At 41.7% G+C, this 13536-nt stretch overlaps 2 protein-coding genes across 2 annotated transcripts in view; both read left to right on the forward strand.

The window, feature by feature from the left end:
• Positions 1-7: 7 nt before the first annotated feature.
• On the forward strand, positions 8-5030 carry LOC121157465 (zinc finger protein 883-like). Its single transcript, XM_040981761.1, has 3 exons — positions 8-71; positions 320-412; positions 2853-5030. Exons 1-3 carry the CDS (start codon positions 38-40, stop codon positions 4871-4873), a joined length of 2148 nt encoding a protein of 715 aa, XP_040837695.1. The 5' UTR covers positions 8-37; the 3' UTR covers positions 4874-5030.
• Positions 4670-13536, forward strand: part of LOC121157466 (zinc finger protein 2 homolog) — a 25326-nt gene continuing 16459 nt past the window's right edge. Inside the window, exon 1 of the mRNA XM_040981762.1 lies at positions 4670-4700. The gene's annotated coding sequence lies outside the window, so the exon portion shown is untranslated. The remainder of the gene's footprint in view (positions 4701-13536) is intronic.

A 13536-nucleotide genomic window follows, 5' to 3' on the forward strand; every position in this document is an offset into this window, starting at 1 on the left:
TCTGAACCCTGCCCAGAGAATCCTGTACAGAGATGTGATGCTGGAGACCTATAGCAGCCTGGTGTCCTTGGGTGAGTGTCATTCCACTGACATGCCCAACTGGATTTTCCCCCATTTGACTACTGTAGGAGCCTGTTGCAAGTTTAACTCTGGCTGAGTCCTGTATTTGAGTTCATGAAGAATCTGAGCATCTACACACTCGGAGATAATTAATACTAGAACTTGTGTTGTCTACCTAGTAGATGAGGATTTTTTTCCCACCTCCATTAAAATCCAAGTTTGTGATTTGACAAAGTCTTATGTTATTCCTCATGAGCAGGATACCGCGTGACCAAACCTGACTTGATCGTGAAATTGGAACGAGGAGCAGAGCCATGGATAGTGGAAGAATGCCTAAACCAGAGCCTCAAAGGTCAGTCAGCACATGCTTGCTAAGCAGATAGTTCCAGAAAAAAAATAAATGTTCACTGAAACTCTTCTCACTAATTTTTTTCTGATGTCCTAGTGCTTGTGACATCTGGATAAGGCATCAGACACAGGCTTTCTACCACTTCCATTGAAGGTTGTCGTTAGCATATCTGCACCTCTTTGGTATTGGTGAAAACATCTTTCTTTAAAAGCAATTACTTCTTTGCTCTAGGAGTGCTTCATTTTTTTTTTTCTAGCTTACTGTCCATAAATTCTAGCCTATTTTTCTCTCCACTTTCATTCTTTGATTTTCATCAGGAAAATTTTTGTATATATATTAATTCTTTCTATTCTAATATTTTTGGAACTGAATGAAATTGGTTTCTTCTCTTTTGCTCTGATTGAGTTCCCAGTTTTGGCTGCAGTGCAGCCTAGAGCTTAGTATGGCAATTGCTTCTCGGCTTTTTGGCTAAGATCAAATGTAGAGTTTAGTATGGCAAACATTTTAGTACTAAACCAATAAGTATATCTCCTTCTTCATCTTCTTATTTTCCTTATTCACATTCTTCTATCATCATCTTCCTCCTCCTCCTAATCCCTCTTCCACTGCCTCTGAATTCAAATAGAAAGGAAACATTTGAGGCTTGAATCAGTGCATGTGAGTTCTTTATCTGTTATTTTCTCATTCTGTATTTCACTGATACTTAAAAAAAATGACCAGAGAGGGTCATGCGCATCCTTGGTATTTTGATATCATACATGGTAAATCTGGAGCCAGCACTGTGGCATTTGCCCTACTAATGATCTAGCTCCATGATAAAGCATCTCACATAGCATCAAAAGGTGATCCAAATTCTTGGATCCTTACACACAGAGCAGGAACGATCATAACAACGTGAAACCAAGGCTTCCTATCCCTTAAATTCATAAGAAGAGTATATCCAGAGGGAAGTATGGAAATGTTCCTTCTCTAGGTATGTGATTCTGAGAAGCCATATATAACAATTTCTCATAGATATATGCTGAAAGATTTTATCATTCTTTTCTAATTTGAAAATTCCATTGATCTCTATAGCTGTTCCCCTGATATATGGAACCTGAGGTAATTATACTTTAAAGTCCTATTTCTAAGAATTTCCTGCTTAAATGTACATATATGTTCCTCCCCTATATTTTAAAATAACAAATCCAATAAAAGTTTCCCACTTAAAATTTTATTTGAAAATTCGACTTTAGCAGTGTAGTGTGATGGCACTGTTGGTTAATCCGGTGCTTGCAAGTGCCAACATCATATATGGAAAATGATTCTTGTCCCAACTATTACAGTTTCATCTACCACCCTGCATTGTGTGTGAAAACAAGGAAGGATGGATTAATTCTTGGGGCCTGCACTCGCGTGGGAGATGCAAGCAGCTCATGGCTCCTGGCTTTGCAATAGCTCAACTCCAGCCTCTGCCAGAATTTTGACAATGAACCAGGGAACACACAATCTTTGTCTTTCCTTCTCTTTGAAAATCTGACTTTCCACTAAGTACATATATGCATGTCATATAGCAGACTAACCAAAGAGAAAGAGGTAAATATACAGATTATGAGGTATAGAGATACTTCTACTGCTCCATTTCCTATGTTATCCTATATTCCTAGGACTAATACCAGGCAGTTCAATCAGAAGTCCAGCAACCAGGACTCTTGTTTAAAGCCTTGTGGTATGTTACTGCTTTGAGTAGTAGCTACATCCAGTGAGCCATAATGAGCTTCAGTTTTGAGGCTGAAAGATTGGCAGAGAAAAACATAAATGAAGTTGCTGCCCAAAAAAACCAACAAGAATCGAAAGAAAACTAAATGCTTTTGAGAAAAATAGTGCAGAAATCTTTTACTAATTATTTCAGCTTTTTAAAACAATCAGATTCGATACATTTCTAATTTTTCATCTGGATGGCCAAATGATGGTGAAGCTGAAAGACACAGAGAGAAAGAGACAGACAGAGACAGAGCAAAGAATGAGTGAGATAATGAGCACTGTTTTCTATTGATTGGATCACAATCCAAATGAGTGCTTCAAGAGTTAATTCAGTCTGAAGCCAAAGGCCTATCTAGAATTGTGTTATGTTGTGGATGTATCAGTAATCACATCTCATACTGGAAGCAAAGTTACCACGACGCAAACTGGAACTATATGGGATATAGATGTCCCAATCCCTGACCTAACATATCCATCCAGAGATATTCATCCATCAATGGAAAGTATTTCATGTACTGAACAAACATCCTGACAGTGAACATTGAGAAATACATTGGCATAATATATTGTTTGAGTTCATTTAGGAGGAAGACCACACACTTCTCAAAGGCTCAGAGGACGCTTCATTGCCTTTATGTGACAGTTCCATGGGAAGCACTTAAAGGAGCTCATGAATATGACTATGTTTTTCTCATTTCAGTTGCCCAGGAAAAAGATGACTTGATTGAGATCAACAGGGAAAGCCAAGACATAAGATGTATGATTACAGACAGCATGTTCTCTTACAATGGAGTTGACTCAAGAGAGACACTTGATTTCCATGTTCCAAAACTGATCATCAGGAAGTCAGATTGTCCTGAAATGAGTTCTGGGGCCTGCAATACATTTCACAATATGCGTCTTCGTAGGGTGCTGTGTGAGGTACAGCGACCTGGAGTGAAATTAGATGCTGCTACCATGCCTGGAGGTTTTTCTCATGGCTTAAACTCTGTTGGTCAGCATCACAAGATCCAGGCTGTGCGGAAGCCATTTGAACACCATGAACAAAGGAAAACTCTCCAAAGGAAGGTGTTCTTTATATTTGAGAGGGATTGTGCGAGAAATCCCTTTCCTGAGTCAACTCTTAAAGGAAAAGATATTCAGATTGGTGCTGAAACTTTACATGAAAATTCTGTTGAGCAAACCCACCCAACAGTGAATCTCCGTGAGTCTCTCAAGTGTGAGAAAGATGTGAATTGCAAGTCCTATCTGACAGTGACTCGGACATCAGGCACAGGAACAAAATCCAATGAATGTGATTGCTGCAAAAACTGCTTCAAGTATAAATGCTTCCTAGCCATCCATCACAGAATTCACAAGGTGAAAAATGATTGTGACAAATTTCAAAACAACTACTCCTGGCTGTTAGACCCCAGAATACATCAAAGAATTCACAGAGGGGAAAAGCCTTTTGAAGGTAGTGAGTTTGGAGAAGACTTTTCCCAGAAGTCACACCCCCTAAGCCATCAGAGAACGCAGACAGAGGAGAGATCTTTTGAATGTTTTGAGTGTAGAAAAATTTTTGTTTTGAGATCTGACCCCAGAAAGACTGCGAGAATTCACACGGGGGATAAGACTTTAGAATGTGGCAATTATGGAAAAACCTTTACGTGCAAATCACGCCTCATCACACATCAGAGAACTTGCTTAGGGGAAAGACCTTGTAGAGGTAGTGAGAGTGGGAAAGCCTTTTCCTACAATCCACATCTGCTACAACATCAGAGAATGCACACAAGGGAGAAGCCTTTTAAATGTAGTGAGTGTGGGAAAGGCTTTGCCCTGAAGTCATCCCTCATGAAACATCAGAGAATGCACACAAGGGAGAAGCCTTTGGAATGCAGTGAAAATGGGAAAGCCCTTATCCACAAATCAGAGGCCATCCCTCATCAGAGAATTCACACAGGGGAGAAGCTTTTTAGATGTAGTGTCTGTGTAAAAACCTTCACCCGCAAATCACAGCTCATCAGACATAGAAGATTGCATACAGGGAAAAAGCGCTTTGAATGTAATGAGTGTGGAAAAGCATATTTGTACAAGTCACTCCTCATAGTACATCAGAGAACACACACTGGTGAGAAGCCATTTGAATGTAGTGAGTGTGGCAGAGCCTTTTACTCTAGGTCTGACCACACAAGGCATCAGAGAATGCACACAAGGGATAAGCGTTTTAAATGTAGTGAGTGTGGGAAATCCTTTTCCCACAGGTCATACCTTACACAGCATCAGAGAAGACACACAGGGAAGAAGCCATTTGAATGTCTTGAATGTGGGAAAGCCTTTCCCACTAAGTCTGAGCATGCAAGGCATCAGAGAATGCACACAGGAGAGAAACCTTTTGCGTGCAGTGAGTGTGGGAAAGCCTTTTCTCGTAAATCACACGTGATACAACATCAGAGAATTCACACAGGGGAAAAGCCTTTTGAATGTAGTGAGTGTGGGAAACAGTTTTCCAGCAAATCACACCTCATCACACATCAGAGACTGCACACAGGAGAGAAGCCTTTTGAATGTAATGAATGTGGGAAGGCGTTTGCCTACAAATCGGAGGCCATTGTTCATCAGAGGAGTCACACAGGGGAGAAGCCTTTTAAATGTACTAAATGCGGGAAGGCCTTTACCCGCAAATCTTGCCTCAGAATGCATGAGATAACGCACCTGGGGAAAGCCTTTTGGATGTTGTGAGTGTGGAAAAGCTTTTTCCTGCAAGTCAGACCTCAGGGGACGTGGAGAACACACATGACAGAAAATCCGTTGAATAATGAGTGTGGAAAAGCCTTTACATGCAAGCCACATGCAATATATCATGAGAGAATTCACACAGGGGAAAAGCTTTTGGATGTAGTGATTGGAAAATTTTCCACTTGATAATCAAAAGAAAGATCTTTTGATTATCAAGTTTGTGGGAAAGCCTGTTTCTGCAAGTGTGATTTCAGAAACCAACAGAATTCACAGAGGGGAAACAGCTTCTAAGATAAAGAGTGGAAAAGCTTTTTCCACAATGAGACCTCCTAAGATGTTAGAAAATTGATTTTTAAAAAAGATTTATTTATTTTTTATTGTAAAGTCAGATATATACAGAGAGGAGGAGAGACAGAGAGAAATATCTTCCATCAAGTCATTGACTCCCCAAGTGACTGCCACGGCCTGTGCTGAGCTGATCTGAGGCCACAAGCTAGGAACTTCCTCCATGTCTCCCACGTGTGTGCAGGGTCCCAAGGGTTTTGGCTGTCCTCTACTGCTTTCACAGGCCACAAGCAGGGAACTGGATGGGAAGTGGAGCTGCTGGAACTAGAACTGGCTGCCATATGGGATCCCAGTGCATTCAAGGCAAGGACTTAGCCGCTAGACCACCACATTGGGCCCCAGACGTTAGAAAATTGAATCAGGTGAAACCTTGTATGTGTAGTAAGTGGAAAATCCTTTTCTAAAAAAATCACATCATATCAAAGAATTCACAGAGCAGGGATGCTTATAAATATGATTCTAGAAAAGCCTTTCCTGCCGGGCATATCTCAATATTTATCAAAGAACTCACAGGGAAAATATATTGAAGAAAGTGAGTGTGGGAAACCAATTTCTCAGAAGGTGTATCTCAAGAAGCTAAAGAATTCACAGTGGCACAGAAGCGACCTGAAGATAGTCAATGTGTAGAAAACTTTCCAATGAAATCACTTTGTAACACAGAAATTTCTTGTAAGAAATGACACATAAAGAAAACACGAAGGAGACACATGCTGTAATAATTGACATTCTTAAGGAAGTTACAGTTCATGAAGTGTCAGAGAACTTGCAAAGTTGAAACTTTATTAATCTCATCTGTCTGTAATAGCTTTTTTTCCCCCTGGCAATCACACCTCTGAATACATCAGAAAACTATATAGAAGAAGACTTCTGAAGGACATATGTGTAGGAAAAGTTTCCTACAATTGCGGTCTCAATCAGCATAGTTTTGTTTTGTTTTTTTTTTTTTCTAATGAGAAATTTTGAATGTAATTGACGTGTCAAAGAGAAAATTTGTTTGGGAAGTAAAATCTGTCCTGTATAATTTGACGAAGAATAAAAGTTCCATCAGTATAATGAATGCAAATATGTTTATTTTTATCTTTTAGTTTTGATGATCTTTACATGGTTGAATAATTGGTAAGACCATTGCTTCCACATTGTCTTTTTTTCTTCCTGTATCTGGAGGGAGGAGAGAGATAAGGGGAGAAGCCACTCCAAGCCTCTCAAATTCCAGGGTCCCCAATGTGGGGCATGCTCTGAGGGCACTACTCAAGTGGTTTTGATACTTCAACAGTTTTGAATTGCTGCCAATCTCACCACTCCAAGCATGATGAAATCTGCAGAGTCCAGTAGCTGACATAGTCCACCTTAGAGTCTCCGTTTACCTAACTTTTTACTAACACTTGGCTGGGGTAGTTGATTGATGTGTTCTCTCCTTCATTCTTTGTTATTGTACCAGGTGTCCTTTGCAGGTTTGAATGTACCGTCATATCTTCCATGTGCACCAGGTTATGCTGTTCACTGTTCTGTCTAAACCACTGAGGAGGCCCAGGTCTGACATAAACACTCCACGTTTGGACCATGGACCAATTTTCTCCATGATTTTAGTTCTGGGTCCAGCAGTTCAGTTGGGGAGATATCAAAAGAAGCCTCATCTGAGGTGATCCCAGACTTGATTTTTGTGTGTTTCTGTGTGTGCTTGCCAGTACAGGGACTGGAAAATCTGTCACCACAATCAGCTTACACTCAAACTTGTAGTTGCAATTGCTGGGCCAGTTCTGTTTCCAGTCTGTCCTCTACGCAAACCAGTGGGTATTGCAGCCCAGCCTGGTCCCACCACCATACACTTGGCCCTTGTGCAATCCAGTGGGAGCTACAGCCTAGTCAGGGCAACTTGCAATAGCCCCCACCAGGCACTCTCCTGTACTGGTTCTCATGCTTGCCAGTCTGTTTCACATCCCATTCAGCTCTCTAACATGTCAATGGGCATTTATGCCTAGTTTAGCTCAGTTAGCCCAATCATCCAGCCCACACTTCTATTGGTGGGTGCAACTCTGTCTAGCCATGCCTGCCCCAGTCCTGGTTATCATGCTCACCAGTCAGAGTGGCAACCCAAAAGAGAGGTGCCCACTGTTTCCCTACTGGGCCCACTCTTACTCCTGAATCTTGTACTCTGCAGATGGTTCTGCAGTTTAACTTGACAGAGTTCACCCCCACCCCCGCCCATCCCAGGCCAGCATCCACCAGTCCTTGCTGCAGCAAAACCCAACCAACCTACACCCACTTCGGCTTATGCACTCACCAGTAGGAATGGTCAACACAGCCTGGCTTTCTGCTGGTGCCACTCATCTGAGGCCAACAGGTGTTGTAGACATGCCCAGCCTGATCTACCCCCAACCCCAGCTCCCATGCTCACTAGTAGAAGTAGAGGGGTCACAGGGGAGCCCCATACAGCCCCCTACTGTGTTCCTTTCCTACTTCCTTCTCCCTCCCCACCCCCCCAACCCCCCATCCCAGGTCTTATATGTGCTGGTTAAGCGCTGCCACCTTGCATCTGCCAGTGGGTACTGTAGCCTAGCCCAGCCTAGCCCACCCCTATTTCCAGCTCACGCTGCTAAGGACTACAGCATAGCTCCACCCAGGCAGTCCCCATTCTTGACCGTAATGTAAACTGGCTGGTCATGACCACACACTTTTCTGGCTCTCAGATTTCCCAGTGGGTGATATAAACTGACCTAGCCTGGCTCACTCCAGAACTGCGCCAAATGGATGCCAGTAGGTACCATTACATGGGCTGTTCTGGGCTGCTCCCTGTTCTGGTTCTTGCATTCATTTGCAGGGACTGTGTCCCAATAGAGGAGTTGCCACAGCTCCTCCATCAGAACCTCTCCCAATGCCAGGTCTTGCGCACACAGGTGGATCCATGGGCTAGCCTTTCTTAGTCCACCTTCTGTCACAGCTGGAATAGTAGTAGCCTTTTCTAACCGGTCCTTGCCCTTTTCGGTTTTTACTGTTGTGTGCTACAGCCAGCCCAGCCAAACTTGGAACACCAGCTAGACACAGCTCATATTGTGGCTTAGCACGGAAAGAGACCTAGCCCAGTTTATAACTTTTTTTTTTAAACGAATGAACCAGCAGACAGATCTCTCTCTCTGTATCTCATCTGTGTATCTGACTTTCCAGTTTAAAAAAAAAAAACTTTAATAAAGATCTTAAGTTGTGTAAAACTTGTGATAATAGTATATGAGGTGACTTATGAACATGCATTTCCCGCTTTTATTTTTTAAAGATTTATTTATTTTTATTGCAAAGCCAGATATACAATATACAGAGAGGAGGAGAGAGAGAAAAGATCTTCCATCCAATGATTCACTCCCCAAATGACCACAATGGCCAGTGCTACGCCAATCTGAAGCTAGGACCCAGGAATTTCCTCCAGATCTCCCACACGGGCACAGGGTCCTAAGGCTTTGGGCCGTCCTCAAGCATGGAGCTGGATGGGAAGTGTGGAGCTGCTGGGACTAGAACCAGCACCCATATGGGATCCCGGGGCGCATTCAAGGCGAGGATTTTAGCCACTAGGCCATTGCGCCGGGTCCCCCGGTTCATCTTTAACCCATCCTGGTTTTCATGAGCACCAGTTGGTTTTGGAGTCTAGCCCAGTCTGATACACCCCAGATCCAGTCCCTACCCATGCCAAGAGAGACTACAGCCATGTCCAGATGAGACCACAGCCCCCAGTCTGGCCCTCACGTTCACAATGGGAGCCCCTCATCTGTCTAGGCCTTTATCATTATATGCTACAGCTTGGCCTAACCTGGCAAGTCCCCAGTCCCAACTCTCGCTGGTGGGTGCTGCCACCTGGACCTGCTCAGCCTTCTCCCATCCCTGGCTCTTGTCGTGTAGCCTAGTCCAGAATGTTCTGCACTCCAACCTGGTTTCTGTACTTGTCAGTGAGTTAATGTCTGCTCAGCCTTGCTCGGTGCTCAGCCTTGCCCAGTCCTCCACCAGCCCATGCACTTGCTGACACAGAGAGGTGCCTTGCCCAGCCTGCCCAATAACACTCCTGGACCCTGTGCTCACCAGCAGGAGCTATGACTCAATGGCGGAGTTGCCCAGGTCCCCCCACATGGCTCACTCCGAGACCCAGATCTTACACATACCAGCAGGTGTCAGGCCCCCACCCAGCATAGCCTGCCCCCTCCATCCCAGGCTTTCTGTGAGCTGGTGGATGATGTGACCTTGCCCGCTCCATGCCCTGTTTTAGGGTGCACATGCAGGTCCTGCAGTCTACCTGCCCAGCCTGTTCCCAACCCTACTACCTGTGAGGGTGAGCTGATTCCATGGTAACACCTAGCTCATCCTCTCACAGTCCAACTCTTAAGCTAACCAGCACAACTTGTATTTCCACAGGTTTAAGCGCACATATCCCCTCCAGAATTTACTACCGGTCCTGGTTTTCTTGCGTGCTGGTTGGTGTCATGGTCCAGCATAATGTGACCTGTGCACTGTTCAGACATTCACTGTCATGTACTAGGATCTAGCCCAGCCAGCCAGACAGGCCCCCAGCCCTAGGTGAACATTTTCCTTCCTGATTAATCTGAAGAAATCCAATTTTTTTATTCCATAGGCACAAGTTCAAAGAATACCCACAACCATTTCTCCTCTGCTCTGCTCTAGGAGCTTTTCCTTACTATGATTCAACAGCATTTGCATACAGTTTTAATCCACACTATTTACATTTTTCATTTGCTAATAATAATATCCAGTAAGGAAAATTTAAAATGATATTTCTTCTAGAATTTAAACATGAACTAAAAACAGTTTTCCCCCAATAATTATAATTTCTACATTTTTATATGTTCTAAATGAGCTGCTGCCTATCTTTCTTGGTAAGTGAATGTATTTTGCTAAGCATAATGGTTTCACTCATATCCATGTTGTAAAATACAAGATTCCATTTTTTATCTGAATAATATCCATTGTGTAAGTGTGTTTATCAGATTTTTTTTCATGCAGTAGTCAATTGATGGACATCCAGATGGATTCCATATCCTATATATTGCGCTTGTGCTGCAATAAGCATGGATGTACAGATGACTCTCATTTGTGTAATTTTGTGTAATTATGACAATTTTTTTGCAGAACAGATGCATTTTAGTTAAAAGTCATCCCATTTAATTAAAAAAAAAATTTTTTTTGACATTTGTCTGTGCTGTTTGTGTCTTATCCAAGAAGGTCTTGCCTATGTCTATGTCTTACAAAATTTGCCCAATATTTTCCTCTAGGAACATTTCATAGCTTCATTTCATATCCTTAGATGCTTGAAAGACTTTTTATCATATCCAGTTGTGAAGATGCAATACAGTGTGTGTTTCTAGTACCAAATCAAAGATGGACTTCCAATGAAACTCTTAGATGTATCTTGATAATATCATGCCTCTCTTTCTACCATTGGCCATGCCTACAATGTCAGGATACACTTAGGTAGCAGAATGATGCATTTAGGACTGTTTATGAAGGACTGTACAATTGTAATAGTGTAGGTTAAATTGGTAGGAGCAAGAGGGCATTTGAGGGGAGGAAAGGGAAATCCCAGAGCCTTTGAAATGTGTCATAAAATAATAATAAAACAATAAAAGATGAATAATATTTGTAAATATTGGTTGGATTAATTTGGGGAATTTTTATTTCATTTCACTGCCCTGCATGTGACATTTTTGATCAGTGCCAAGCTACCTGCAATACATCCTGAAATTATATAGTATGATACCTCCAGTTTTCATTAGCTGTTCAGGAACTTCTTTGCTTCCAAATGAATTTTCCATTATTTTTGCTAGACCTGAGATAATGTCATAGGTGTTTTCTTTGGTATTTCATGAATCTGCAATTTGTTTTCAGTAGTGTAGACATTTTGATGTTGCAAAGTCTGCCCAACTTCCAGCATGAAGCTTATTCTATTTTATGATATCTCTCTTCTTTCTCTAATGTTTTCATTTTCCTCATAGAAATTTTTAATATCCTTGGTAAAATTGATTCCTGGTTAAATGTTTCGCAGCTATTGTGAGTGGGAATGAACTCACAAGTTCTTTTTGTCCTGGAATTTTAAGTGTATACAAAGACTGTTGATATTTGTGTTTTGGTTTATATCCTACAAGTTTTCCAAAGTCTGTTCTGCATTCCATTATTCTCTAGTGGGATATTGGCTTCTGTATACGGAGAATCTTGTCATCTGCAAAAGGGAGTAACATGACTTCCTCCTTTTGAATTTGTGTCCTTTTCTTGGCTCATGGCTCTGGCTGAAGTCCTCCAGACTCAATTTCAGTAGGGAATGTGAATTTATCTCTTTGGTGAAATCCCTAATCATATGGGTCCATGCAGCTGAAGGCATGCACTACAGCTGCCACAGCCTTGCCAATCTTACTGTGCTTTCTTGTGATCATTTGGGAGCCCTTCAAAATGTATCTTCCATGCTGGTCTGAGGGCTCCAGTAGGGAAATGTGCTGGAAAGAAGTATGTTCATCTCCTTTAATGATCTTTGAGTACTCTTCCCGTGACTCTGGCTCCGTCTGAACCCTGAGCTCAGTGTGATCTGCAAGATTCTATCAGGCACTGTTAGTGATTCTGGCTGCAGTACTCTGCACCCACCTTGCTCCCTAGTTGCCACTTTCTCTACTTGCTGTCATGGTGTCCCATTCTTTGCTGTATGATTACACTGTCGATGCTTCTCCTTGGTGTCTGTCCACTTTCTGTAGAATTTGCACTACAATTTTCTAACTCTCCTCCAAGACAGCTCTTCCACTTTGCTCTCATTAGCTTCTTCAAATGAAAATCAGCCCATTCATTGTTTCCCTATTCAGCTATCTTGAGTTCTTGAGAAATCTTTTTGCCAGCAGACACTCTTCAGTATCCATTGAGGAACTGAGGTATGAGAAAACATGTGTGAGTTCAAAAATGTTCTAGCATAATTTTGTTTTTTTTTGCCTAACATAGAATTTACATAGAGGAAGAACTTTTGAATGTAATGGAAGTGGAGACCTTTTTTATAAGGCAAACTTTGAGAAGGTTTAGCTAAAACACACAGGAAAAAATACTGAAAATGTAATCCATGTTGTAACTCGTATCACACCTCAGTAAGTATTAGAAAACCCACAGGGATACACATTAGGTATCAAAGACTGGCTGTATGTTTTGAAAAATCTACTTTTTTACTTTGACATATAATCTATATTTCTGTCTTCCCTTTTTTGGAAGGGGCCATGACAGTGTACTTTGTTTGTACATAGATTTTCTTAAGTTTTTGTCATGTGACATTTAAAGTATCTTCATCAATTGCAAATTTAATTGATTTTTATCAATGATGATCCTTTCCTGACATTGTTATTCTATAGATCTGAGTTTGACTGTAGACGTATTTCCTGATTATCTATGATACTATTTCCTTGGTTAAGATTAGGATTGTTTCCTCTAAGTTGAGAAATGATTCTCTGATGACTTCAATACTCATGGGAATTATAAGGTTCTGTTTGTGTAATCCTGGAGTTGCTCATTATCCTGTGAAGACGTGTTGTGAGTTTGATGTTTTCATGGCATAAATGTCTCCTGACAGTGAGGCTGTGCAGTTTTATTCACTCACTTGGTTTGAATCTGACTCCTTTAATATTTTGAACTACTAGGTGATGAACTAGGCAGATAGCTCATGAGCACCAGGAGTTACGGCCTGTCAGCAGCACCCATGCTGCTGCCACACAGAGCACATTTTGACTCCTTCTGCGTTGTTCTTTGAATTGATGGCTATGAATGTCCAGTGTGAAAGATTGATGCACTCACTCAGCCTCAGAAGTGTGGGCCTTCTTCATGATCATGCACCAGATGCTGTAACGCTTCCTGATTATCAGCATATACATCCCAGTCGCATGTGCCTCTGATGCTGTGGCCATTTTTAGATTCTGAAAAGGAGCATGAAGTGTGTGATACTGAAGTCTCACCCCCAGCTTTGTCTCATGTAAATATTATATAGGTTCTATCATAAGACCTGTTGGCTCCTCACATCTGGTTTCCAGGTCTGTTTGAACCTGATTTTCTAGGCCCTTTGGACAAACACTAATACTAGATAGCTTGCCCACATTGTAGTGGTGTTTGGTGCAGGGGTGTCATTTGGGTCCTGGCTCTGGCTTTGACAATCTAACTCAAGGTATCTTTGGTGATTTGGAGCTCTTTTGTTAGCCTCAGTTTCTTCATCTTTAATTATAGTGTTTAGCTAGTGTGTTTCCTGACACTAGAATTTTTTTGGTGAAGACTAGAGAACACATTAATATAAATTTTAAGTGGTTTAATATCAT

Source organism: Ochotona curzoniae, unplaced genomic scaffold (genome assembly GCF_017591425.1).
Source record: "Ochotona curzoniae isolate NIBS_2020 unplaced genomic scaffold, NIBS_Ocur_1.0 contig_3520, whole genome shotgun sequence".
NCBI classification, from domain to species: Eukaryota; Metazoa; Chordata; class Mammalia; order Lagomorpha; family Ochotonidae; genus Ochotona; species Ochotona curzoniae.